The following is a 26606-nucleotide window of genomic DNA, read 5'->3' on the forward strand; positions in this document are numbered from 1 at the left end:
ATTTACCCTTTATTTCATAAGATTGGACAACTTAAAAAAAAAAAAAGCTGGAATAGCTGGTTAGTTTTTTCATTGTAAGTACAAAAATCAACGCTCTTAACGAGGAAGACGTAGAATATATTCTCTCTCCCCCTCTCGAGATGTATACATATATTGTAATAGCGACAGGCTCAAAAATGATGTGCAATCAAGAGAACTCCGACAGCCCACTATCCCTGGTCGATTGCACCGCAAAACAACGACAAATTGGCTTTTTTCCCCTCTCTCCCTTCCCTTGGTATAACTGCACTGTCATATACGTATATATGGGTCGAGTATATACAACAGCAACAACAATACATCAGTCAGCCCAAAACGATTCGTTAAAAGTACATCGGGTGCAGCAAGCTATAGCGCGCAGTTAATTTATCGCTCCGCGGAGATATGCGAGCCCACCTTCACTGTACCGACTCTCTTTTTTTCCTCCCCATTGGTGCCCACTGGTGCGCGCACTCACACTGTGGTAAAATATGCGCCTTTACTTACTACACAAATTCAAGTCTAGAAGGTAATAATAAAAATATTATTTTTCATTTATTCGGTGAAAGAGAGCATATAAGTTGTTCCAGGACAGAGTTGTGCAATAGGCGAGGGGGCGTTGAGAGGCCGTTTCTTCGGGCCGTCACGGCTACATGACCGCACGCGAGATTTCGCGGCCACTGAGCACTTAACAGGCATGAAAACGCTCATTGTCTTCTGTTGTGTATAATAGGAGCCTCGGACGGCTCGTTGCATCGGATTATACCGATTTTTATCTTGGCAGCTACGAGGGGGGGCGACCGTGTGTACAACGGAAGCGCAACGCTCGTGGACAAACTTTAAGGCCCCGCCTGTTGCGGTCAATTACGAACTTTTTTTTTTTTTTTTTTTCCCCACTGTACAGGGGAAACTGATTCGAGGAGAGGCTTTCCGAAAGGCGAAATGAAAAGCTAGATCGTCCGAGGCTTTGGCAATTAATTCAAAACTCCGGGTGAATTTTTCATGAAAAACTTTGCCCTCTAAGAGGGATAAAATAGCGCGGCACTTGAGACTCCCTTGTACAAAGTTTAGGATATTTCCAACTTTTCAATTTCCACGCCAGATTTTCCCTCCATTCTTCGCGATGTACGCCGAGTCGGCTCCGTACACCCGCGATCCCTTTAGGGATTTTCTGAAGAAATAGCTAGAGTAACTGGCTCCATACTTGTTTCAATTTTCATCGAAAATTGGACCAACGCGAGGTTTACTAGATTTCATATTTTTAGTAGAATTTTTTTTAAACTCAATCATCAGTTTGCCACAAATTTTATTACCAATAGTTTCAACACCTTATCGCACGTATAAAAACTAATATACCTAATTTGTTTTCGTTTCAGGTATGTTGAACTTCCCACGCTCCGACTCGACCAATGTCGTCAATCGTAAGTATTCAACTAAAAATAAGTACCTGCTTTACTTTAAACACTCAATGTGATGCTCCGTTCTCCATTTGAAACGACACGGTTCAAACAGTTTTTTCCTTTACGGACTTACGTTGCGCAAAACGAAGGTGGAAGTATATACACCAGCTAGTTACAGTCGATGCTAAAGCTTTTGGTTTTGCATTGAAATATTTATAAATATATAACCAGCATGTCGTACACGTAAGCGAGACCAACTTGATGGTATAACTATACCGCGGAAAGATTCGTTAAATACTTACGGTACAGAAGATGATTGTTAAAAAGTTGGGGGCAAGCAATCCAGGTACAAGAAAGTGCGCGGTATCGTGGATTAATCGGATATGGATCGCCGACGTGGGGGAGGGGGGGGGTTCGATAACGAAAAAACGCCGTGGGTCGGTGCAAAGTCTCGGGCTGACGCTGGAAAAGTTACGGAAGAAGAGGGAGGTGGGGCGAAAAAAATTAAAGGTGCGTACAGGCGAGGAAAAGAGTCGGGGAGGGAAAAGTTTTAAACTCGTTCCCCGGGTCTCGTCGTGATCCCGGGCACTTTGTTTCCACTTCGCGCCGAGCGGGAGAGGATCTTCGGAAAAGCAGAAAAGCGCGGCGGACCAATCCTTTCTCCGGCCATCGACAAAAGACGCGGGAATAATTTAAATTAGTTATCGGTTGCTCTTTAACTTTCTCCCCCCGGAGATTTGCCACGACTCCCCATCCACCTGGGGAGAGCCCCTCGGGCCGCAAAAGCACCCTCCCCTGCCTGTGTATAACCTTTGGAATGAAGCTATCAAGTAGTAGAGCCCGAGTTTGGTCAGACAATCGGTGGTGTTTGCATCCCTGCGGCGCGCGGTACGGGCATCGCATTGAAACGAGATAATACGCCGAAAGTAGCGAATAAGCCTCGGAATATGGTGGGTGGCTACACCGCGCCATGGTGGAAAGTGGGGCTGTGAAATTCAATGGGAGTTAACAGTAGCGCAGCGTAGTTTGGCACGTTAACGAGCTTCGCTCTCCTCCTTGGCGGCGAGTAGGTATACTGTGGAACGAAGGGGACGGGGGCGAAGAATATCATCTTAGCAGTGCAGCGGCAGATTTTCGGCGGGAGAGCACGTACTCCGCGAAAACGAGAGCCCTAATGACTCCCGGCCACTTTGCGCACGTGGGCTTATATGCTAATTACCGGCATAGCCGAGCGGAGCGTGTGTTTTCCAGCTCCGGCGAGCCCATTGTTGCCTCCGATCTCTCCGCTCCTCCTTCGAACAGCTTTGTATTCACCATCGGCTGGGCTTTTCATATTTCCCGCCAAACGGCTCCGACTCTCTTTGTTTTATTTTTCACTCTCTCGTTGCATGAGCCAGTTTGCTCGACTCTTTCGCGAGACGCTCCCTAATGAAGCGTCAACTATGCCGCTCGACTCGCGCGAGTCCGTTTCCATCAAAGAAATGGCAATCAAGCCAAACAGTTTGGAGGCGCGAGTTTGCCGATCGAAAAATCTTTTTTTTTTTTTCCCCCCATTATATCCTCTATTTTCCGCTCTCCCGGACCCGGTGAATCGGGTATTTATCGTTTCGCATTCGATTGCGTTTCAAATGGTCGCAGTAATCGGCAAAGTTGCTGCTTCCGCGGAGTTTCGCAGAGAGTCGTTAGATCGCCGAGAGCTTAATCTTCCGTCAAGTTTTCGACTTTTGGGGAATGGGGGGAAGGGGGGGGGCAAGTTACCTTTACTCTTGGAGTTGAAAAACTCGCGCCGGGGGGAAAGTTGAAAGTCACATTTCACGCCAGCCAGACCGACTTTTCAAATAATTTCTTCTCCCGCGTCGCAATGAACTTAACTCGCGGATCTCGATTACCGACGGGGTCGAAAACCCCCCTCTCTTTGTGATGGGCGTGGGTGAGAATTTTTTCAACGGCGGAGAAAGAAAGAACAAGAATAACGTATACGCGGTAGGTGGGAAGAGCTGCTCTCGACGTTAATCACACTCCGTCGTAATTGCGGGCCACAAGGTGCAGGGAGGGCGGCAAAGACCGAGCCGCGAAACCGGGTTAAGTGCTTTAGGATGGATTGCTCGGGACCACCTTCATAATGCATCGGCGTTGGCTCTGACTACCCCACTGACACCCACACACATATGAATCCCCCTTTTTTTCGACCGAGACTTCCGGATCTCTTTTTGCGGCCAGCCACTTTGCCCGTTATGTACACACGTGGCGGGGTTTGCAATCAATTCTTTTCCCGATTGGTTCTTCTGATCGGTGCCTCGATAGACCTCCAAGTAGCGTACGAGACGGGGTATGGAAAACAAGAGGGTGGAGGGGAAAAAGGTAGTAGGTCAAATTTCAGCCGAACAGTGCAGTGAGCAGCGGCGGGACGAGAGAAGAAAATGGAGAAGAAGGACTCGAGTGGCGGAGGGGAGGAAAAGCCAGGTTCCATTCTCGGGCTACTGCTCCGGCTTTATCCGATTTCAAAGAGATCCGGCCGGTTTTAAGGACAAAATGGATGATGCGAACCCTCTTCAAGATCCCCCTTTTACTCTCTCCCCCCCCCTCCACAGAGTGGCAGCTAACGGCCGCCAAGTCGAGGAATCTTGAAAATCTCGTTGTAGTTTTAGCTCCTCCTTGCTCGCGCGCGCGTGTGTGTGTCTGTATGTACGACTGCCACTCAAAAATGAGAAAAGGTGGAGCAAGTACTGTTGTGCTCTTTTCATCCCTCCCTTACCTCGCTGCTTTTCCTTTATCTCTTTTGCTAAAGCGATTAGTGTTGCGACGGCAAGTGCCCCACCCACCCCACACTCGTCGTATCGGGTGAACCCAATCTCGGCAGCCAAGACGTAATGAAATTAATAACCGTGAGAATCACTTCACCGCTTGTATATTGCGCACTTCTGCAGTCCATTTCTCAGCGCATCATCTTCGCTCAGCCAGTTGCGCTTGGCTCGAGGTTAATAGCGCATGCCGGAGTTATGGTTTGCTAAGATGTATGTCTGCATTACAATCGATTCAACACTTTTCGAGTCAAAACAGTTTTATTCAAGCTGTTACCAAAAAAAAGCCATGTATTTTATAAATCTAGCACTACGGGAAGTTGGCGATTGACCTTTTTCTTTAGGAGAAAAATAATGGTTTTAGTTTACCAAGAAGCAGTTATAAAGGGGCGAGGAAAAGTTCATTTTGGCAAGGTAAGCGTCAAACCTGCATCATAAACAAAGAGTTCAAGTACACGGGGAACAACAGAAGGAACAGACGTATTCGTATACAAACTCATTTTACACACATTCTGTGCGAATGAACGAGCAGCTGAAACATCCTGCGATTTCACCGCGGTGCAATGACTTACGCGTGCACTGGCACGTGGTGTCATTATTACGTTGGATACGTGACTGCGCGAATACACGAAACCGATGGATATCATCACAATCGCGATTCCATCGGCTTCAATTTTCGACCGCGGCGCGTAATTTCAATTCACCCGAATGTTATCGTGGAGCGAGCACCGGATACTGTGTGGCATCGAATGAAAAAAACAAAAAAACGTGAATTTTCGTTGGGTATACTTTCAGACTTTGGGTAGACAGCAACAAAAGGAAGAAAATAATTGCGGGTGCCCGACTCCATTGCAAAGGGCTGCAAAGAGTGTACACCATATTTTCTTAGCAGCGGAGCCGGAGGGACTCGAGGGCTCTCGGCGAGCGCGCGCCGACGGAGGAGGAAAAAAAAACACAACCCCCTCGCGCTGCATTAAATTACATTTTTCCTCTTTCCCTCCCTCCTTCCTGCTTCAAAGCCGCGGCAAGAGCTCAAAATACGTCGTTTCCAAAGTCGCTTTCGCCTTTTTCCAGCGCCAGCCTCGTTTGCGCGTACTTAATATAATGCAACCGCAGGACGACCAACTCTTCAACTCTTTCGCGCTCGGCTCGCGTTTAACGAGTGTGGCCTCGGCGACCTTTTACAAATTCCTCGCTGAGGGGTGTTTATATATATATATGCCCACGCGCGTTGGGAAGTCGTGAGCCGTGCACATGAGACGAAGGCGCGCATTTGTCGAAAGTGTAGCGCCTCATCTCGTGGCCGCACGCGTCCGATCTCATGATTGCGGTGCTTTGTTTCAAAAGAACCTCGTCTTTCTTACTTGTCCAGCCTTTTTTTTATCTTTTGAATTACTTTTTTTCCCTGCTTCATGAAAACGTGTATGCGTGCGGTACAGGTCTATATTACAAAATGTTTCCACTTTATTGAAAAACACCAGCTAGTAACAATGTTCATTTGGTTGTAAAATCCAACGGATCGGGCGTCGCTTCGGAGCAGACTTTCGTTATTCGCACGGTCTCGTTGCCAAACACACGAGTTTTTGGTATAGTCGAGCGTGAGAATCTGAAAAAAAACGGGGCTACAATGAATGGCCGATTCGAGCGTTTCAACTCCCTCGAGCGATGCATTTTATTGCACCACGTCATGGTTTCTCCAATACATGAATATGAGGCAGTGGCAGAGTTCGAGATTTTACATTTTATATTTTTTACTGCACATATATCACTCGATTCAACGTATGAAATTACAAAAAAAAAATTTACGTATAATTTTTGTGAAATATAAATACAACTATTGTCTTACAACCAAGTGCCGGCGATAATTTGCTCGCGAGTAGTGGTTTTTCACGGTTTCGAACTCAAATATGCTTACAAGATTTTCCTACTTTCTCAAATTTGCATAATTCATGTTTTACTTTTGTATATAAATAAGTATACCTATATTGCGAAATGCAAAACACACTCGTCGCTTTAATAATAAATCGTTGTTCCGCTTATTAAATCAATTCGTTTTAAAGTGACGCGCCAACTTTTGGTGTAAATTATTATTCCGTTGGCAAAGTTCCCCCCCCCCCCTCCTTGCCTCTTGCAGTTTGCGTAATCAGGTATTAATTTGCAGAATGTGTCTATAACTTTTTTCGAATAATATTTTCACTCGCTCGATGAATAAGTAATTTTTGCGGCCGCGCCAAGTACCCATACTCGTATAGCGAGCGGGTAAACCTCTCAGTGTTTAAAGAATAAAAAGCAGCCGTGGGAAACTTTTCCACGAAAAAAGGGACAAAGAATAATATGAAAGAAAAGTAGAGAGAGAGAGAGAGAGAGAGAGAGAGAGAAGCGCAGAGTAAACTAATTATTAAATGAGGATGGAATTGAGAAAAATATATGAGCGTAGAAAAACAGTGGACAGACGAAGAGAGGGGTGGATCTAAAGGAAAAATAATACTAGCTTATGCTGCTGTCTTTTGCTTCTTCTTCCTCTCTCCCACGGTTTCTTACCTTTTTACCCCTCCCCCCGAGCACCTGATTACTCATAATTATGCTAATTAAGCGAATGCATTATTAACACTGCAACTCCTATCTCTCTCTCTCTCTCTCTCTTACCCTCCACTGCTTGGTATGTATGTATATACATACGTAGTAGAGAGAGAGAGAGATAGTCTTTACGCGCAACGTACGTGTACGTGTGTATTTAATCTGTCGCCCTCGGCGTTGTCTGCACCCTCTTCTATTTTCTCTCTCTCCCTCTATCTCTTATAGCAGTTTCCCCATCGGGTGCGCCAAAGCGTAGGTCGCACAAGTGTGCACTTGGCAAGCTTAAAATAAGCTCTGAACATTTTCATAATCAAATGCTTCTTCGTTACTCCGTTGATTTTTTTTTTTTTTTTTTTTTCTCTCTTACGCTTTACGGAGCTTTACTCCTTTTGCCGCCTCATAATACATTCTATTTTGCCCCGTGGGTTTGTCAAACATTTTTCCTTTGCTCGTAAGATTATCATATTGAAGTACATTTGTTGCACAAATTTTTGGAAAAACTCACAGTATTGTTTAATTTCCCCTTAAAAAAATCTCCTCGCCAATCGATGATGATGGACGAGAGTTTGAAGAAGTTTTGTATCTCACGATCAGATATCCGGTGTACTCACGACGTGACTTCCGCTGTGGCAATTACAGGTATATCAGTGGCTCATCGCGGCAAAGCGCGCCCTCGCGCATTCAATTGAAAAAGTTTTCACACGCTTATAACCAAGTACGTGTGCACCCGTGCTAGTCTTGAGCCTCGAGTTTAATTATATGTATACGTGTACGCATCGCCCATAAGTCTCGGGTGACTGCGGCCGAGGCGAGCCCTCGATAATCCCATTATTGTACGCGTATTCCTCCGCCTCTCGGCTGCCGAGGGATGAATAATTAGGCTATTATGAGCCCGATGGAAAACCTGCCTATACGCCCAGCTACTCCCATTGATTTCCGCTATACTTTCCTCGCTCTGTTTTCCCATCGGCAACGTCAACATAAACAGAGCCATAATCGTGCTGCGTGTGGATCGATTTTGGGTTTGGACTTGATTGTACGGTCGATGGAACAAGAAATTCATGGGATTTATCGCGTAAAAACTGTCCGGGAGAAGCTTCATATACGAGTATTCGTCATCGAGGGACGCCTGGTAAGAAAGATTCGCAGGTGCTGATCAATGTTAAACAGCGGGGAGGAGAAAAGGCACCTACTTTTTATCGGTCGCGCGCTCAAGCCTCGTGCGGAGTAAAATTTCCATGCGCTCGTTTAAGCGAAATGTCAATGGGTCCTTGGTGCCCTCGAAAGGCATCTTGAGCGTTGATGCGTCCCTTTTGCCTCGCGTGTCCCCAATACCATAAGCTCCTGGTATACAAAATAGCTAGTTGGCTCATTACATAGCTTTTTAAGGAGCGACGCACGGTCAAAGCGGGCCGACTCTCCGATGAGTAGGTATTTTGCAACCACTTGACCGAGATCTCCTCCTTGTCTCTCCTCGGTCCTTTTTTGTTGTTTTTTTTTTTTTTTTTTTTTTTTTTTTGCATCATTATTTCGAGAATGTCAAATAAAAGAGGGATGATGAAAAATGGTCCGACTGAGGAAATACTTGAGGTGAAGGGAGGCATGAGAAAAAGCGTGGGCACGATTAAAACTCAGCGCTGGCGTATAATTGTCTTTTCCAGCGGTCCTTTGCTCATAAATGAGGACGCTGGAGCGAGAAAGAAGCTGCGCCGAACGTCCGGCGGACCTCCTTCTTCTTTTGTCATCCCCCGACGAGTCGAGATCTAATAAAGTTCCTCCTTAGGCTCGCCCTGGCGCCTCAACCTCTTTTTTTTTTTTTTTTTTCTTTTTCTTTGGCCGACCCTCTTTTATTGGATTCTCTTCCCCACTCGCTTTATACTTTTCTCGATTCCTCTCATCTGGCTCGCTTTTCGAGGACTCAAATGAACTTCCGACTGCGTGTACACACGCAAACATCCCTCCTCTCGCCTCGGTTGGGAATAATTGCACGTATGCGCCTAGAGTCCAAGGTAAGAAGATTCCGATGGGGACGTACGCGGAGATTAGAGAGCTCCTGTTTCCCAAAGACGCCGCGATCGAGGAAAGTCGCGACGGTGCACACGTCAAATGGGCGCGCGCATCCATTGAGGTGTAATAAAATCATTTGGCGCCCATTCGTCAGGGGCAAAGGAGACGACGGAGCTGGCTGTGCCGCACCACCATACCATCAACCCCAAAGTTTCTCCATTTCGCGGCAAACTGGCGCGCGTAATTCGATGTATGCGCGCCGAAGGGGCTTTCCCCGCTACACTGCTGGAGTTTCCCTTTGCAGCGCGACGTCATCCCCCGCCGTCTCCTCTCTCTTTCTCAATTTACCCAAGCTGCAGGCATGCAGGTATACTCTCTCCCTCTCTCTCTCTGCTGGTGCTGCTGTTCTGTTTGGATTACAAGTTTGAGGCTTGGGCCCTTTCTCAAGTTTACGCGATGAAATGTTGCACCGTGGCCCCGATTATGTATGCCACGCAACTCGGTATACATCGCGGACTCGTGAGCGACGGCACGAGGGTTGTTTATACGAGGGTCCGGCAAGCCGTGGACGATATCGATCGGAGGCAATCCCGCCCCGGTGTGGTGGCGCATACTCGTCACGTGTACGTAAACGCGCGGCTCATCCAATGGCTATCAACAGTTTGCTCTCGGAGTAGTGGTAGAGAGGCGCTCGCGAGCTGGATCTATTAATTATCAAAGCTTGCTCTTCTCGCGAAGCGCGCCTGAGTGTGCGTGTGCCCTGATGCCGAGCGCTTGGGGCTTCAAGATTTGATTCCTCTCTCCCTCTTTGTGCTTGTACGCGCCCGTACGTTCGATACTCCGAGAGCCCCGTAATTGCTATGAATTATACGCTCGTGTAGCAGGCCGAGGCAATTAGTACATACTCCTCCTCATCGGAGTTGTTGTGCTTGTTTTTTTTTCTTAGAGATGTACACTGGTGTGAAAACGCGTGGCGAGACGACTATCGCGCGATTTTACTATTGATGCTCGAAACCCTTACGTATTCATCCTTTTCTAATTGCGATGTGGGTGTATGATATTTAAAGAGAGCGTCGTCCGTGCGCTCGTAGTTAGTCGTGAATATGGAAACCATTGCTCCCGTTTAGCTCGAGTCGTTAAAAAGCAAGAGACGCGAGACAAAGGGTGAAAAAAAGGGGGGTAGGGGGAGTTTTGCATTAGCTAAAACTAGTCTTGAATTTTCGCCTCGTTTCTCTGATGCTGACGCAAAATAAGATGCTAAGTAGGTCGAATAAACAGACGCTCGCTCGGCTCGTTTTCGTATACAGATATACCAGCTCTGTGTTTTTTCAAAAACAAAAGATCCCGCCTTGGGAGTAATTAGCGATCGCGCTCTGATCAACGCCAGCTGGAACTGACCTCGCAATGAAATTCACAATGCATATTCATCATCATCCGCGATCTGAGGGCAGTTGCGATGCACCACGAAACAACAAAGTATCTACATCTATATCGAGGAAAAATAGGTTCTTTCTCGACTTGTGAAATCTCAAGAACAGAGAAAAACGCGTAGGAAAATCAATGTACAAATGAAACATACGCTAACTTGGTGAAGCTGAAAACAAAGACTCCTTGATTTTATCTGGAAATTAAAAAGGCATCCAATGAAGAATTTGGGTATCGCACCTACAATTTGGCTGCTGGTTTCAGCTTCATGCCGATTTCGGATGCTCGTTGACGATTTGCCCGTACAATTGTGCCATATTCTCGCGGTCCACGTAATTACCGAGGATGGATCAACGAGGGGATCAGACACGAACCGCAGCTCTGGTCGTAGGGAGTCAAGAAAAGATTGTTGTGATCGACGGAATTTCAATATCGAATATCCATTGGAGGGTGAACCGGAAGGGAATCCCACAGCAGAGACGAGGAGGCGGGGAAAGAAGCTAGCTCATTCGCTCGGCTCCGTTTATTATTATCATTACTACTATTTCATCGCAATTTGAGTTCAGCAGTCGGGGAGCAAGGTTGGGGTGGTGGTAGTAAGGGGTGGGGCTGTATAGATCCGTCGTCGCGCTCGCGTGTATACAGGGGCACGCCCGCATCAACGCTTTCTAATTAGCGTAATTAACTCCCTCTCCGTTCCTTATGCCTCGAAGTGCACGCGCAGCGATTCTCGGTTATCACTGCGTGCTACTCGTGCTTCACCAGCGCCCCGTGAAAGAGAGGCGTTTCCTGGGAATATTCGAACAAACGGGAGGCAAAGAAAAATACCTGCCTCTGCCACCTGCGGTGCTCCCTCTCCCTCCAAAGGAGCTTTAATTAAATTACTCCGCTAAATAATGATAATATTAACCGACAGGCTGGAATTTCAAATTACGCGCTCTGCCATTAAAATCCGCCCCGGCTGCTGACGCGCTTAATTATTTATTCATTTATCTTATACCTTGCAGACAAACAGCTTTTTTTTTTTCTTTTCTTTTTTTTTCGTTGCTGTTGTTTCCATGCACGCGTATCCTCGTTCATAATTTTCATGATTCGGCAGAAAAGCAAAAATTCAATGAAGCAAAGCTGCTTCCTTATACTTTAAATGTAATTTTAGATTTTGAAAATTCAACTAACTTAAGTTATTCGGTAAAATAACGTTGAATCTCACGATGTTCATGTTAAGGGTACTTAAAAAATAAAAAATAAAATAAAAAAATTTGATAAAAAAGTTAAAACAAAAGGCCAAAAAATCTCGGGTTCGCCGAAAGATTGGCATTTGTGAAACGATGGCTGCGAGTGAATAGAAAAAATAAAAAGTCGTCAGCTCTGGGTAAACGTAAAAAAAACCGGTGCATTACCAAGCCAGTTCATTGTATAGCTGGAAAACTCCCGCCCCAGTCGATGATCTTCCATTGTACAGGTTCCCGCGTTACGCGAGGCTGGCTCCGGCGAACGTGTAGGGCTTCTCTTCCTCCTCATCTCGACGCACGATTTTCACGAAATTAACAAGCTCGTGCGGACGAAGTTTGATGCAACCGGCTCTGCTATACGTGCTCGGATGTACAGGCTCCTCCTCCGTGGAGCTTTTTAACACGCGTCTGCGAGCAGAAAACCCCGAGGCCACTGTGCCGCTTTCACCCTCATGTGTATATATATAACTCTCCACGTGCACGGACGTTGTGTCGTGTCGTGCATCGAATAGAAAATTCCTCCCGGCTGTTCTACCGCTGTTTTTCATAATAACACGGTACCGCACCCGTGTTTCACTTTTGCCATTCGCTCGAGTCTTTGTTTTTCTTCCTCTCCACCCCTCTGTTTTTCCTCTCCCTAGGATACACCATACGTTAAAATTACCATGCAGATAGTTCTCTTGTTACATTGACTATCAAGCGAATGGGCAATCGTATATATATATAGACATATACGTCATCTCGTGTATGCAGTAGTGGCTTTTTTGTTTGCGAGTCTTTACGCAAGATCTAGATAGTACAGCATCACGTTGCCCTTGGACCCAAGAAACGTGACTTTGACGTGAGCCGTCTGACTAAACGCGGACTCGTACTACTTTGCATGGACATGTATCTACCGTTGGCCTTGCTTTTTATCGCGCGTCATAATGTACCCCCCCTCTTTGGTGGCTTTTTTCCTTCGTGTACATATCTCCTGTCGTCGGCAAACAAAAACAATATTTCACCATTAGGGATTGAGCGTTCGATAAATCTTGGCCGTCGGACGGAAAACTTGATTGAATATGGAACAACAGTCGCGCGGGACCAAAATGGGCACATCAATCGTCCGATCGGCTCTCATCGTTTACGTTTGATAAGACAATAACAAAGTGCCATATTTCATTTGACCCTCGGACTTTTCTCCACCCCCCCCCCTCTCCCTACGATAAAACAGCTCCGACGGCGGTTTTTTTTTTTCAGCTCCCTCGCGGCACATCCTCCTAGCGAGCGTCTCCACTTTCCGCCGACTCGGCCGATTTATTCCGCACACGCGTGGGAGGACCGTGGGCTCCTCTCGTCCCGGCTTGTTTTATTTCGTCCCTATCAAGTTATTTTCCCTTTGAATTTACGGCCGCTTTTACGCGGTACGTGTGCACCAAACGCGATATAAAAGGGATGATTTTTTTTTTCCATTCCACCGCTTCTCCCGGGAGCAAGTAAGCACTCTCATCGCTCGGATGAGAATAATTAAGCCACCATCGCGTTGCAAAGTGCAAAAAAAAAAAGGAAAGACAAACCAAAGCGCGAAGGAGGGCGCGGGGAAACAGCTCCGTTCGTCCGAAATTCATCAATTTATCTCTTGAGAGCTCTCTTTGGAGGCCGGCGAATCCATCACTTTTCCCGCTCGCTTTCCCAACGGGATTTATGAATTCCGCGGCAATTGGCGCATACACACGCGCGCGGGTATACTTTGAAAGGAGTGCCAGCAGCTTCATCAATATTTGCCCGTCCGGAGCCTCCATTTTCTTCCGCTCGTTTTTCTCACTCTCCCCCGTCCGGGAAAATCTTGGGACACCCCCGCGAGAGCTGCACCGGGCGCTCCTCTGTACGGATGCACCGTCCGGAGTGTATGGGTAAGCCGATTTGGAGGGGGGGGGGGCGTCCGCTCGAAACCTCGAGGATGCATCTCTCGCGCCAATCCTATATTTATGGAGACGCACGTCGACGCTGTTGGGGCTTATCGCGGGGGGGTGAGGGGGATAAGGGCCTCGAGGCAAATCCTCCGCATCGGCGGTAAAACGAAAAATCACAGGCTCTCCCGGCAAATAAGCTTCCGCGCGAACGAACGACAACAAAAACAACAACAATGGCAGTAGGAACGGTGACGCGCTACGCTCCGACGAGTTTTCCGCAAAATCTCTCTCTCTCTGCACTGCGATTTTTCGATCTCTTTATCCACCGCCACGCACCCACACCTTCGGAAACCCTCGATGAGACGAGTGGGGTCGATTTTTTTATCCCCTCCCTCCACTGATTCAAAAAAAATGTCTCCCCCGGGAAACAATCATGACGCGTATTACCTTCAACAGGCAAAACAGGAGTGATGAATCAAGTTAGCCGAGCACATACACATCCTCGGGGAAATTTTCTTTCCTCATCGTGGCGTTTGTTGGCCTCCGGCACAGCGGCTCGATCGGTTTAATTGCTTCTCCGCACTTTTCTCCTCCCCCCCCCCTCCCGGTCTCTTTTGATATTTTCATTAGCGTACCGAGTCCCCGCGACTCTCTCGCTCCTTTCTCTGCCCGTGTCCTCCGGGGCCGGACGGATGAGAGCCAGCGACAAGGAAATTCCGAGGAGTTTTTCACGCCCCGTGGCTGCATTCTGATGTATTGGCGTCGTTTTTCTGTGGCAACACATCTACAGAACCGACGGTAGCTGTATAGCTCGGGTCGCGGAGCCGCTGGAAGCGTATTTCCTTTTTCACGGGGAAATAGAAAATTAATCAATCGATTGGAATTCATTATTGGTTTATTGTTCGCGCTCTCGGGCAATAATTATGGGAGCCATTACGCTCCCCCCCCTTCGATATTGGAAGAGAGGGGAGGGGGCGTCGTTTACTGCTTTTCCGCGTGTGCGTGTGATCCCCCCCGAATCGATGATGAACTCAATTCATAGAGGTCCCGGAAATCATTAGAGCCGGCCACATGTGTGCGCGTGTGTGGACAGCAGTTATTCTTTATTCCGGTGATTGAGAGCGCTCACGATTTCTATTGTCACGGTTGTTGGGATGTTTTTATTTTCATCGATCCCGCGAGATATCAGTTTTGGCGTCGAGTACGCGCGGTACACCCTACAATATTGAAACAATGCGGTGCATAATAAATACGTATACATATGTTGGAAACACAACATGCCAGTATATTTATTAGTATACGGTATATATAATGGACGTATGTATAAATATGTAATGGGCGCGTTGTGTTGGTGACGTTGCAGGTTTGGTGCAGCAGTCGTTCAGGGTACGGCCGTCAAACACCTCGATCCTCGAAGGAGGCGAGGCTACCCTGCCGTGCGAGGTCAACAATAAAATGGGCAACGTGCAATGGGTCAAGGATGGCTTCGCCTTCGTCGTCACACAGAGTAAGTTTTTCATTTTTTTTTATTTTATCATCGCAACGCTGCTTGAATAAAAAAAAAAAAAAAAAAAAAAAAAAAAAAAAAAAAAAATGAATGTTGATCCACTATAAAGAAAAATCAATGCTCAATTAAATTAATCTTGTCTGCACGCGTATACGAGGTAGATGGCGAGTACAATCGAGCCCAAGGACCTCGTTTACAATCGTTAAAATAATGCATATTCTATAAAAAAAAAAAAAAAAAAAAAAAAAAGTCATACGTCTCAATGTGTGTTTACTCGGATGACCCTTGGGCGATAGAACCATCTACCCCAATAACCCCATGTCGCAATTGACAAGTGACCCGAGTGTAAGACTGACCGGTACGAATAACGCGCAGGCGGCGAAATCACTGGCTACCCGAGGTTGCGGATCATTGGCGATCAATCTTACGGCGTCTACAATCTGAACATAAAAAACGCGACGCTGAGCGACGACGGGGAGTACCAGTGTCAGGTCGGCCAATACGGCAAGATCAAGCCCATCCGGACCAACGCCAAGCTCACCGTGCTCTGTGAGTATATACTCGTTATTTTGTCTTTATATAAATTATCCATCTATGGATTATGTATAATTATCCTATTACGATTATCATCAACATCATCAAATGGTATCCAAACTAAGCCGAGGGAGTACGTGTACACTCAACCCCGGCAGTGGTAGTCTTTTCGCTATACACGGAAGCATATTCAATCACCAGCTCATGGGCCTCGTTCAAACTGAGTATACACAGAACTGCCTGCTGCGGCCGGTGTAAATCCGATTAACGGCGAGCAAGCCCCTCCTCCCTACCTCGGGGTTTATCGATCGCCTCTGCTATTTATTATACATGGGGTACTGCACAGCGGGTTTTTAACCTTCTGTTCACCCCTGCGAGCTCGTGCATTGGGTTGCATTTATTCCGTGTTAATTTAAACTGTTGCTGCTGTCCCATGCGTATATATGGAGCACCTTGTATTACATTACCGTTTGGTGAAAAAAAAGGCGCTTTGCAAGCCGAGGGGGTAGGTTTTTAATTTAAAGTTATCGCGAGCGGCGTGTCACTGTGATACCTATATACCTACTTTGGTACGCTCGGTCGAGCCGAGCTTGCACCAGCGGCAAAATTCACGGCTCGACGCGCGAAATTCTAATCTTCTTAATGAAACGTCGAGCAAAGAAGAAGAAGAAGAAGAAGAAGAGAGGGGAAAAAGAAGAATTGATAAATACGTGGATGGTAAAAGCCGAGCTCGAGCGAGAGCGCCGTACGTTCCGTATTTCCGCGAACGAAGAGCAAAAGTAGGTAGGTAGGTTGTGTAGAGAAGAAAACAAGTCTTCACGGTTCGAGCGGAGCCACAGAGAGTAGCGCGCGAGAGGTCAAACAATGGGCGTGGAGGAGGAGCCGGGAGGGTGGTGGTGCAATAAGACGAGAACGAGAGGGATCTCTTTTGAAGAGAGAGAGAGAGAGAGAGATTCGCGAGAAAAGTGCGCTAAACACCGTCGCAACGCGTACAAGGCAACGCAGGAGGGAAGCACGGCTATTACTATAAGATCCGCACGACCGGAGCAGCGGAAAGGAGAGAAAAGGCAAAAGAAGGAGTTGGAGGGACGTAATCTGCTCCCCTCCCCCTCCGGTGTCTCGGCATAGATAAGAGTGCGTTTAAGAACAAGAGCTTGCGAGTTATGAGGCTCTCGTGCTATCTCTTGTGCTCCTCCTCCTCCTCCTTTTGCCTTTTCCCTTTCTCTCCCCCTCGCCAGCGAGCTTTTCTCGGGATAGCCGTCGTCGCTGTCATTGTCGTCTCTCGGCGCTGCCTCGCAATTGGAAACGGAATCACGCGCCTCAACGACCTTTTGACGGAAAAACGATGGCAATTACACTTGGATTTATGATATTATTATACTTCACACCTTATACAGCTCCCTCTCCCCATCTCTTCCTTTATCTATGAATTCATTACCTTATTTTCCTCGCCCTGCAGTAAAACAAAAAGCAGGGCAATCGCACCAATTACGTCCACATTATTCGCTACTGTTGAGCATAGTGTTGCAAGACGCCTGTTGCTCTCTGTCCTTTTGGGACCCCCCGCGTCCCGTGCGATCCCGAGTAACAAGGACGACAACAACGGGAATTCATTATCCTTCGTCTCTGTGGTCCGAGTCGTATACCTGTGATGGGCCGCCGCGCAAACGAGAAAAGGATCAAACAGTATATTGTGCGTCACATTTGAGAGCAGCAGCGATACGTGTCTGGCACAAAAGCTCATTTGCATGAAGTAATTCGGTTCCCCCTTTTGCGAAGGAAAAACACATGCTTTGATCGCTCGCTCGGATAGCGGCTCGAATAATAGATGTAATCGTCGGCAAATAGACGCGCGGCTCACTCTGATCCTTGCGCGTAATTTTTCTTTGGGCGAAAAAAAAACTCTGGGCGTAGTTGAGCGAAAGTATCGCGCTTTTTATGAAAGTCGGGTTCTTCCTTCCTTTTGCCATAGACGTTGCGGGCTTATCGCAAAGTTAGAAAGCAACGCCAAGGAAAAAAAAAAAAAAAAAGTTACAAATCCGAGATCACTCCGATATCTGTTCTTGTCGGAGTTCCACTTGTTTAGGAGGGAAGAAAAAAATACATATATCCTTGGAGAAGGGCGTGGCTGAGTTTTTATACGAAAAGAGCCCTCGAGTCGAGTCTCCGTTCGGGCTCTACCTCTGTTGGGGCAAAGTCGCACTCGTAAAAATTAACTAGATTTCTCCGAATGCATGCACCCTTACGGGCATTGCTATTTTCTGGCTCTTGGTTTTTTTTTTTTTTTTTTTTTTTTTTTCCCACTCTCCGGCTTCTAACGAACTAATTAATCCTCTTGCGCCTTTTATGGCTGGGCATTTCGCTTTTTTTTTGGTTCCCTTCTGCTCTTTGGTTGAATTAAAAAAAAAAAAAAATCGTGGTCAAGGAGAAAGAACGAATTGTGGCGCTTGCGCGAAGATGAATGACCGTATAAGTGAGTAATACGGGAAAAAATGGAATAATCAATCATTTTTTAAAATAAAATAAATAAAAAATCAAGATCGAGAGTTAGAAGTAGGTGGGATTCGACACAGAAGCACCCTTATCTTGAAAAAGTACAAGGAATCGATAAGAGAGAGCAGAAATACAGAGCTCCGAACGGAACTCAAAGGAAGTAATTTTTTTTCCCGACACAAACGAAGCCAAGTTGAATTAGGGGCACAAAAAAAAAAGATTCTTTTCAGCAGCTGAAGGTGTCCTTTATATACTTTTACGCTGCGAAAGAACGAGACACCTATAGCGGGGTTGGCAAAAAAATATTCTTGGAAAATCTCCTGTTGTTATTTGAAAGATTCCCTATCGATCAGCGAGGGCTGTGGTGCGCAAGAGAGCCGATAGGAGACGAAATTAAACACAAAAAAAAAAAAAAAAAAAAAAAAAAAAACTGTCTGATTATATCTCCTTCTCTTCTCATCTTCAACGCAGTGACAATGAGAAACTCAATATACTTACCTACCTGCATGAAACAGTAGAACAGCACTGCCGGCGCGCCGTCGTCGTCGTGTATCCGTAATGAAAGAAACACGGAGAAAAAACAAGGATCCCTTCTTATTCTTTTGTCAACGGCTGTACGTCACCCAACACCGAAGGCGGGCCCACAACAATGACTGTCTGATCAACACTCGATACCGATCCGTCGGAGCCCAAAGTAATTAAATTTATCCTCCAATCGTTGACTACCAATTACCGTACGCGCACAGGTACCTATAGTTCAAATTGTACTCATCGTAAGTGTTTTCGCGCTACAAAAGGTGTTTGTGCGTCGACGCTCGAACTTTGCGTGAAGTTCGCCGACAAAGATTTAGCCGCGCGAGAGATAAACAGGAAGTTACAGAGCGCACTGGCATCGGAGCTAGGGAGAGCTCGTAATTGAGTTTCGCGTGACTAGCCGTGCAGGCGAAGAGGAGCGCGAAATTTCCGGTGCACGGGGCGATTGCGTATAATCTGTCGGGCAGGTAAATAGGCGCGTCTCTCGGTGTCGCGCCGCCGCCGAAATCTCAACTGCTCCGGCGGAACGTGTTGTTAAGAGGATTTACCTGTGCCTCCCCCCCCGGAACATTTTAGTTTCCGTATAGCTGCGGTCTTTGCACGGCTTCTCCCCCTTTCCCGAAGTTTAATGCCATTCGGACTTTGGAGGGCGGCTTGACTATATACCTCCATCAGGGACGCACCACTTTTTGTTTGATTCGTGTCCCGAAGAATAAACTCGAACCTTCCGAGATCTGTAAGCGACCGTGTTATTATTTCATAGAAAAAATAATAACTTTCGAGGTAAAAATCTCAGATTATCCGCTTCCCGCCACGTTGTTATCTTACAACTTTTCTCCCCACCTCGAACTGACCCTCTGTGTGTTTTATGTCCTCATGAAATTCAAAAGGAGACGAGTGCAACGTTTGACAAATGTTTACTCGGACCCAGAGACCTTTGATTTGTATTTTCCCCCGAGTCCGATCCAAAAAGTTGTTTGTTGCGTGGAGTAAAAAAAAAAACAACACATAAGTAGTACGAAGCCTTCCACCAGGCGCTATTGGAAATGCCCATACGTAAAGGAAAAATTTGCGATCAAAAGTTTATCTCCCCCGCTGTGGTTGTACGACTTTTCTTGAACGTTTTTTTTTTTTTTTGGTACCTTCTTCCCGCGCGGGGGGTATTTTCCTACTTTTTACCTCTATGCCACGAGGTCCCGTGATAATTGGATTCGTTAAAAATGTAACGTGAGTTTCGAGCCGCGCTCTGCGTCGAGGTATAAATCTCCCGCGCCCAATTAGTCCAAATCCGATTATCGTAAAATACATGTCCTCTTTGTGGAACAGTTTTTTTTTTTTTTTTTTTTTTTTTGTCCATACACCTCGGAGAAAAGCTACATAATAATTGTTGGAGAAGAGAGGGGTCAAGTCAGAAATTACGTCAACGATGAACTTCCGAGCGCCAATTAGAATGCTCCCCCGCGCTCCTGGCTTTCTCGGGTACACTTGCGCAACCACTCGTTTCCACGCGCGAGAAGCATCGCGCGCAGAGAGCGTTTAGAGCTGGGCTTTTTCAAGAAAAGTGGATGAACACTCACCCCCGAGGGTGCGCGCCCATATGGGTAAACACACACGCACGCCGCCCAACCTGAAGCAGCTCATTTCACGCTCTCGGGGTCGCACGCGAGAGCAACGAGGTGTAACAGTATATACAATATAGCTTTTGCGCAACCGTATAAGAAGGTACAAAATGTAATAAGTATTAATAATGACGAGCACACGCACGAGAGCGCGAGGACGAGAAGTGGCGGAGGCGTGTACAGCATACACACACACACTATATCGCGCGACCCGGCTCATGTGATTCTCACGCATAAATTTCACACGGCTCTATCTCTCTTCTGTCGTCGCGGTCGCGGACCTGTACAGCATAGGGTATATTATATATAAATACACACAAAGCCCCCCCGAGTAGTGGCGCAACGCGTCAAGTATCCGTACGTGAGAGCACACGTAATAGCCGTCCATACATATATATCTGCACGCGCGAGCGAGCGAGATTCATTTAATTAGGGGCGGGGGGGGGGGAGGAGTCAGCGTACGGAAGATGCGAGAGAACGGGAAAAAGGTGAGCGGGTAACGCGAGGCGAGACAAGCTTATACGGGGGAGAGGTATGATGAAAAACCGGAGAAGAACCGCGAGGAGCGAGAGAAATGGAAACATTGACATTGTCGAGGGAGCGAGCGAGGATGGAGAGGAAAAAAAAAGACCCATACGTCGCGCAGGAGACCCTTTCCCACAGAAACCCTGCAGAGCTCTGCTGCTCCTCGTTTTCCTTTTTCAGCACAATGCAGCTGGGTATATTAATGAAATAATATCGCATTTTATAATACAGCTTGCAGTTCACGTGTATTATTGTAAGCGCGACACCGAGCACACATCTTTTTGCCCCTCTTACCAGGGAACGGGTTTTTTGTGCTTATTTTTTGTTTCCCTTCCAACAACGCGTTTAGCACATTCGTTGAACTCATCCATCCATGCGCGTACAATGGGCGATCCGTTCCCTCCAGTGCGTGTATATTATGTACCTAGTCCAGCGGAGCAGAGCAGAGCTGTCTAATGTTTACAGCCACTCGGCGGCCACGGAGGTGTACCTTCAGAGTACCACACTACACACTCGCGTGCGGAGACGTCAATATTTGTGCTGACGTGCATGTACAATATGCACTGGACGTTGGAGAAGCTGCTTGCTGTATTAGCTATTCATCCCCTTTGTCTGTCAAACGTGGCAAGTTGTTTACCTCTGGTCGTCGTACACTTGAATAAAAAAAAAAAACAATAATAATAATAACAATTTTAATCCACAATAATTCCTGTACGATTACCTCGATGGCACAGTTTTTTCGGCAAAAATTACATCCGCCGGTGCATACGTCTATGCCGCGTGGAATGGCACAGCGCGAGCCAAACATTTCCGTCAAGGGTTGCGAAATTAATTCGAGCCGAGTTGAAATATTTGCCCGCGCCTCCCTCCGCCAAAAAGTGAGCCAGAAGAGCCAGTGGGAGAAAGTTTATCAGCCAAACAATGTTCCAGCTGCTGGTAGGCGGTATAATATATAACAAACGCAAATTCCCAAAGGCTAATGAGAATTAATGCGATTTTGCGAGAGGGGTTGGCTCGAGGGCTGGCTCGCATGCCAAAGTTATCGCGCGCGCTCTGGCGTGTACTTTTCAAAATCCGGCATCTCGTGTGCGTTTAATATGAAATATTTGCACCCACACGGACAGATTGCTATAGTTCAGGCGCCTCGTGGGTGTGCAATGTATATATATATTTATATCTGCTCGACAAACTGTTAATTTCGAGCGACGACGGGGAATCGCGTGTGTACAATGCACCCACTTCTTCTTCTTGCGCCGGTTTACAAAGAAGACACGTGTATATACTTTGCGTCGATGTGAGAACGTTCAGTTGTAAGTAGCTCATCTCGCGTGTCCCGTCGTATCGAGATGCGATATACATGTAACGTAATATTATATGTTATATTATACATGTAGGTACGCGCGCACAATACGTCGCGGCTATGTACGTCTAATTATAATTTAATGTACGTATGTATATGTGTCATTCTCGCAGGCATTGTATGAGGTATTTTTTCTCTCGGAGGCTCGCCACGTATATTATTTTTTCCTTCGTTTTTACTTGGGTACGATATTTCTTCTTTTTCCGCTGTTTTAGCGCACGGAGAGGGTGCGTCAACAATTGCCGAACGAGCGAACGGGGAAAATAACGAGTTCGGATTCAAAGGTAGGTATATACATATATAAATGCACACGGTAATCACCCGAGTTTCGCAGAAGTTGCGTGAATGGAGAGCGACGTTCTCTTGGAAACAATGGGTTAGCAAAGATCCAGCAGTGTGTGTGTGTGTGTGCATATACGTACCCAAGTATCTGGCAGCCGAGTAACTTTTGTTTGCCTCCTGGGAAAAGCAGCGGCAGCAGAAATAACGGGGTATAGCGCGAGTTGCAGGATCGTCGATGTAGTTGCTCGTCAACCATCAATCACCGCGCAATGCACGAGCCTTGTTGATAAAAAAAAATCTGCCATCTACGGCTTGTTAAAAAAAAGCCCGCAAAGAATCTCAATTGTTGGTGATCCAAAAACACCCGTATGGCGTTGTTGTCGTGCACCCGGTGACGTGTGTGCACAAAATCCGCTCGAAATTAAATTCCAAAGCTAAATTTACAACCAACGCGGAAGGAGCCAATAAATATTGAATAGACGGAGGCGATTCGGTGACTCTCGAAAGGCTTGTATAAAACAAGGGTGCCGCGTCGTCCGGGGAATCGAAACTGCACGCGCGTCACGCACTTCCTCCCTTGGCTCCGAGATAAACGTCCTGCCAGCGCATTCGCTTAAATGTTGCACGCCCGCGTATGTATAGCAATGTAGTCTTTCCCCCGTCTGCACCTGGAATTTCCTTTACCACCTTGAAATAGGTCGAAAGGGGGCTGATTGTTCGCTAAAGCGAGTGCATTTACCGTGTACCGACGTACGCGCGCAATTTTCGACGAGACGACCAAGCAAATACTTACCCGTACCACATAGGCACACTCGTTCCGTTGGATTATATTGTGCACCGTGAAATTGCAAAACTCATCGCATAGATGTGTAAACTAATTTTCGTGCATACTGACATGTTGCCTGTTGACGAAAAAAAAAAAAAAAAAAGTACCGGTAAAACGAACAAACAAACGGATCCCCGACGGCAGGTTGGTGTATACCAATTAGGGATACGTACACGCCAACTCCCTGGTAATCCGGCGCTTGGCCAGTAATAAACCCGATGGGCAGCGGTTGGTCACTTGCTCCGGGGGTAGGAACAGAGAGGGATGCCGTTATTACGTTGGACGGCAGTTGATAAGCGCGAGCACGATCAAACGCAACGACGATCATCGCGCAATATCACATTTGCAATCGTGTAATCTCTCTCGTAATTGTACTCGCGCGGCTATGGGGAAGAGGATAAGTGTCTCTATAGGGGCGCCCGCATTCGTGCGTACACCTATACGTGTGAATTTGCAAATCAGTGCGGTGCACCTACGTGGAATGCTGTGCATCTTAATTGCGAGAGTAAAATGCCCAGTGGCTGCAAGGGGTAAAAAAAAACTTTGTTAGATGAGTCGTTGCTATATATTTATCAACTGAGACATCATCGGCACAAAAGAGAGGTATTTTATTGTTGAGGGGGAAAAAAAACTCCTTCATTTAATTTCCAATGCAACACCGCGCGCCGTGAAATATTACGAGCTTTTTCAATTTTCATGCATTCCGTGGAGCTTATTCCATAATATACCCGCTACGTGGAAACAAAATTGTAATCCAAGAAAACTTGATAATCCACTAAAGAGCTCAGGTAGAGTAGAAAATTTCAATTGAGGTAGAAAAGAAAAAAAAAAAAGTTCTTTGTTAAACTCGTGTAATATTTTTCTCCAACGTCAAAGCAGATGACAATTCAGCTCGGAGTATATTTGTCTCTGTAAGCAGCTACACCTCGACGTCGGATCGCGTTGGTCATGAAAAAATTTTGATCCAAGAGAACATAAGACTGTGCGGGAGAATCATCCAGAAAAGCACAGAGACAGAGCCGTGCGTGTAATATTAATACACATGCACGCAGACGATCGCAGAATCCCCGCGGGCGTTACTTGCCGGTGCACGTATAGGTAACGGTCTCTTGAAAATGTGGGGGTGGGGGGCAACGCGTACATGTACGTACGCTCAAGTATACAGGGATACGGGAGGTATAACGACGCAGCGACGACGCTCTCGCGCTGCGGCAGACGCGATGCAACGCCCTGAAAATCGATTCGACTTTGGCGCCGGCCATTCAAGAGTTACCTCGGCGCGCCGAACAAAAGATCCAGCTCCACCCGCTGCGCCGCTTGTATTCATATTTATATTTTTCGTCGCCCTTTCTTCATACATACCCACTGCCGTCATTGTCGCATATTCCATCGCACTTCCATTCTCACTCACCAAGGGAGGGGGGTGGGGCAGAAATTTTAATTTTCCGCTCCGCGAGGGGTTTTGGAAAGGCTCTCGTCGCCCTCCCGCGCCCGTAAGAACTCGATGCTCCGTGCGGTCAGCCTCGCGCCACGCAAACTTGATGCCGTAGGCCAACTTAATATTAACAAACAAACAAACGAGGGCAAAATGGCTCGGTAGAGTCGGATGGACGGCCGGCACTGCTGGTGTAGCGCAAGCCAAGCGAAACGCAGTTAATAGGGCGCGGGCAAAGTTTACACGCGCGAGTCGCAGCTCGTTACTCGCGCGATTCACGCGGGGAAATGGAATTTGTTCGCCCAGCACTCGTGTGGGCGTTTTGACTGCTGCGAACTCGCTTCTTTTATCTCCTTCTCTCGTGTTTCTGTTCCATACACCGTGTTTGTCTTTGTCTCCGTGTCGCGTTTGTTGGCACCGTAAAAGAGAGTAGCGACGACCTCAAATTGGAATTACACTCGCGGTGTCACTTGCACGGCATTGTCGATCATGATGATAGGCATTTTGCTTGAAAATAAAAAAATAAAAAAATAAAAAAACATCAATGCCGGCCGGCCGCAGTAGTACAGTCAACGAATAGTCAGACATTCAATTTTTCGGAGGGGCATCGATTGTTGCACCAAAAGTTTTTACACCAAATCAAAAAACAACTGAAGCACTCGCTACACCCGAGCAGAGGCAACGGACACGTAGTAATGCCCGCGCGGAAACATCGGGGACAGCACTCCCGAGAATGCGAACGCGTCCTTTTTTTTTTTTTTTTGCAACTCCATCCAAGAGAGATACAATATGCATGACCCGGATGGCCTCGACGCCGACGCCTCGTTTTATTCATCACCTCGTGGAAAACAGCTCGGACCGCCGCAGCTAATGCTAATAAGTAGCTCTCGACTTGAGTACTCCAGCCAAGTCCAATCGAACCGGGGGTTGGGGGGTGGGGTGGAAATTACGAGGACGCGTAAAATGGCATACCCAATAGGTGGAAGTGGAAACGAGGGGGATAGAGTAGCGGGAAACCAAGTAGAGAGCCAAGAGGGGACGGGGGAGGGCAAATTTTTAATCCACGTAGTTATCGCGACGATCGAAATTTCAGGCAAGACGGCTCCGATAAATTCCACACCCAAATTGCCCCCACTAATAGAGGGAGGGAAAAATTGTCAATGCAACGAGCAAATTCAATCCTGTACTCGGGGGGGGGGCTATAATTAGTTCATTTAAATACAGCAGGCCACACGATGTACACGAAAGTACACCCATCACTGCACAGGTGTCAATGCCCGATGCAACAACGGACCACGCAGAGCGATGCACCTACTTTAATGGGCACACCACATGCGCGGATTCGATAAGAAAATAAGTTTGGCACTCTGGTCAGCTCCGATGCGCGCTAGAGGTGGCACCGGGAAGTCCTCGAGCACGGACGCCCGCGTGATTTCATCACCGACAATTCCATCATACCGCTCGCCGGAAGAAAACTAGAGAGAGAGAGAGAGAGGGAGGAAGTGCAGTACGGCTAGTGGTAGGTGACAGTAGGTATAGGTGCATAGGAAGAGAGAAAATAAATGTATACCTATCTATACGCTCGCGAGCGCGGGGCGCCGTACGTGATGCTCGTACGCTCGCGAAAGAAGACGTGCTGCATCCCGGACGGAAAAGCGTTGGCCATGCGAATCTCGTTGTCTCAGCGTCGTTGGCTACGTGATCGGCGAGCGCAAGAGCGATAGATCCCCCACCCTCTTCCCTCCTAGCGCATGCTGCGCGTATACATTTATGGGTGTGTGTCTACGTAAATGGACGCGAGTTTGGTTCCTCGCGTACGTCGTCCCCACCCGTGAATAAGGGAGGCCGTTCGACGTGCCGTCACGTCGCGAGTCAGCCTGGCATAACTTGCTTACCGGAGGGAAAACGATAGCGCGTCTCTTTTTTTTTTTTTTTCCACCCTCGGGATGCATCTCGGGGAATGCGATACAACTGCGTGGCAGCTATAGCTGCTCTCTTTTGTCCCGAGACGAATGCGATTTGCGATATTTTCGACACCCGGTGCCCTCGCTGATTCTTCTCTGGTTGTTATTTAACTTTTTTTTGCCCACCTGCCGGTGACTTGCGAAACAATTTTTATCAAACAGCTGTCCTTCAGCG

General features: G+C 47.1%; 1 protein-coding gene across 1 annotated transcript in view; it reads left to right on the forward strand.

Moving 5' to 3' along the window:
* The window catches only part of sns (sticks and stones), a 76712-nt gene that overhangs the window by 9813 nt on the left and 40293 nt on the right, over positions 1-26606 (forward strand). Inside the window, exons 2-4 of the mRNA XM_089588838.1 lie at positions 1395-1439; positions 14716-14859; positions 15235-15408. Of these exons, the coding sequence (XP_089444964.1) occupies positions 1395-1439; positions 14716-14859; positions 15235-15408 (363 nt within the window). The remainder of the gene's footprint in view (positions 1-1394; positions 1440-14715; positions 14860-15234; positions 15409-26606) is intronic.

The sequence above is a fragment of the Copidosoma floridanum genome, unplaced genomic scaffold (assembly GCF_036245765.1).
Source record: "Copidosoma floridanum isolate Cflo_tuat_1 unplaced genomic scaffold, Cflo_Japanese_pri ptg000007l, whole genome shotgun sequence".
Lineage (NCBI taxonomy): Eukaryota > Metazoa > Arthropoda > Insecta > Hymenoptera > Encyrtidae > Copidosoma > Copidosoma floridanum.